The 1,477-nt window shown below is 34.0% G+C and overlaps 1 protein-coding gene across 1 annotated transcript in view; it reads right to left on the bottom strand.

Annotated features, from left to right (window-relative positions):
- SLC6A15 (solute carrier family 6 (neutral amino acid transporter), member 15) overlaps positions 1-1,477 on the bottom strand; it is a 69,791-nt gene that overhangs the window by 44,136 nt on the left and 24,178 nt on the right. The window contains 2 exon segments of the mRNA XM_012652974.1: positions 525-651; positions 1,270-1,427. Of these exon segments, the coding sequence (XP_012508428.1) occupies positions 525-651; positions 1,270-1,427 (285 nt within the window).

The following is a 1,477-nucleotide window of genomic DNA, read 5'->3' as shown; positions in this document are numbered from 1 at the left end:
CTTTTCTTAAACATGTCTAGTAGAAAAATTTAAACTGTACGTGTGAGTTGCAGTCGATGTTTACTGGACATCACTACTATAGGAAACTTTTCATTTACATCATAGGATTTTTAAAAAAATGATGAGAAAACTATAAAGCAACAGAACCAAAGACATAAAAGCAATTATTTTGATTCAAATTCTTCCCTCTGCCCCCTTTTTGTTGGCTTTAATGAAAATGTAAGGCATCAATCAGGGTGTACAAAATAAAAGATTGTCAAAAGTTAATAACTGAAGCCTTGCAATATTTTACCCTAATAACATAAGGCACAATAAAGTAATTTGGAAAGACTTAGAAAACTTAAATGGTCCCAAAAGTCTATCTCTCAGAGTGCGCCAATCCTAAAAGTGAGGAAAGTCTGTTATGATGATAATTTTGAATGATTTTTCCATATCATTTAAAAAAATCTTGAAAGCTTCTGCCTTTACCATTCCTATGATCTTTAAATACAAAAAACACTACAACTACTTTGTATAAGTCTTACGAGTATGTGAAGCATTTTTCACCAAAGGACACTGATCCCAAGGTAGAGGTTGCTGAAAAGACTGAGAAAAATAAAACAAGCTCCAGCCAATGATGACGTTGTAGTAGAGAGCCACAAAAAAACACACCTGCAAAATAAAATGATGGGATTCCATTAAAACTCTCAGGTTTTGTCATTTAAAACAATGAGATGAAATGCATAAAACTCCACTTAACATTTTTAAAATCCTTCTTATTTTATTTTTTTTTATTCAAACACATTATCTTGGGTCTAAAAGGTAGTATCTCTCATAGGCCTTAGAACATACATTGACAAGATTTTGCTATATCAATATTTTTTCTTATTTCAAGAAATTATGGGGGTACAAACATTTTGGTTACATGTTATGACTTTGCCACATCCCAACCATGATTTGAGACATGCCCTTTCCTCGCCACAATGCTCACCACATCCATTAGTTGTGAGTTTACCCACCCCCATCCCCTCTACCCCCAAAGAATATTACTACCGTGTGAACACCTTAGTGTTGATCGGTCAGTGCCAGTTTGATGGCAAGTACATGTGGTGCAGGTATATATTTAACGAAAGAGGTGAGAGACATATACAGAGAGAACTACAAAACACTGTATCAATATTTACAGCTTGTTTTGTTAGAGTTGTATAGAAACACACACTCAGAGGTTTTATTTAAATGTAAATCATATCATTTCAAACCTTGTAAAGATTATAAGCATACACCACTTACTACACAACTTGCAAATCCAATCCCGCCCAGTTTAGGGCTTATGTAATTCCACACACCAATGCTGCCTCGCCGAATTCTTTGACCCACAGAAAGTTCCAGGAAAAAAAGGGGAATACCTATTACCAGAAGTAGTATTAAATATGGTAAAAGATATGCACCTACAGAAACAAGAACAAATAAAATAGATTATATTTTCAATAGTTACAGT

The sequence above is a fragment of the Propithecus coquereli genome, unplaced genomic scaffold (assembly GCF_000956105.1).
Source record: "Propithecus coquereli isolate 6110/MARCELLA unplaced genomic scaffold, Pcoq_1.0 Scaffold405, whole genome shotgun sequence".
NCBI classification, from domain to species: domain Eukaryota; kingdom Metazoa; phylum Chordata; class Mammalia; order Primates; family Indriidae; genus Propithecus; species Propithecus coquereli.
This window is presented reverse-complemented; position numbering and strand designations above follow the sequence as displayed.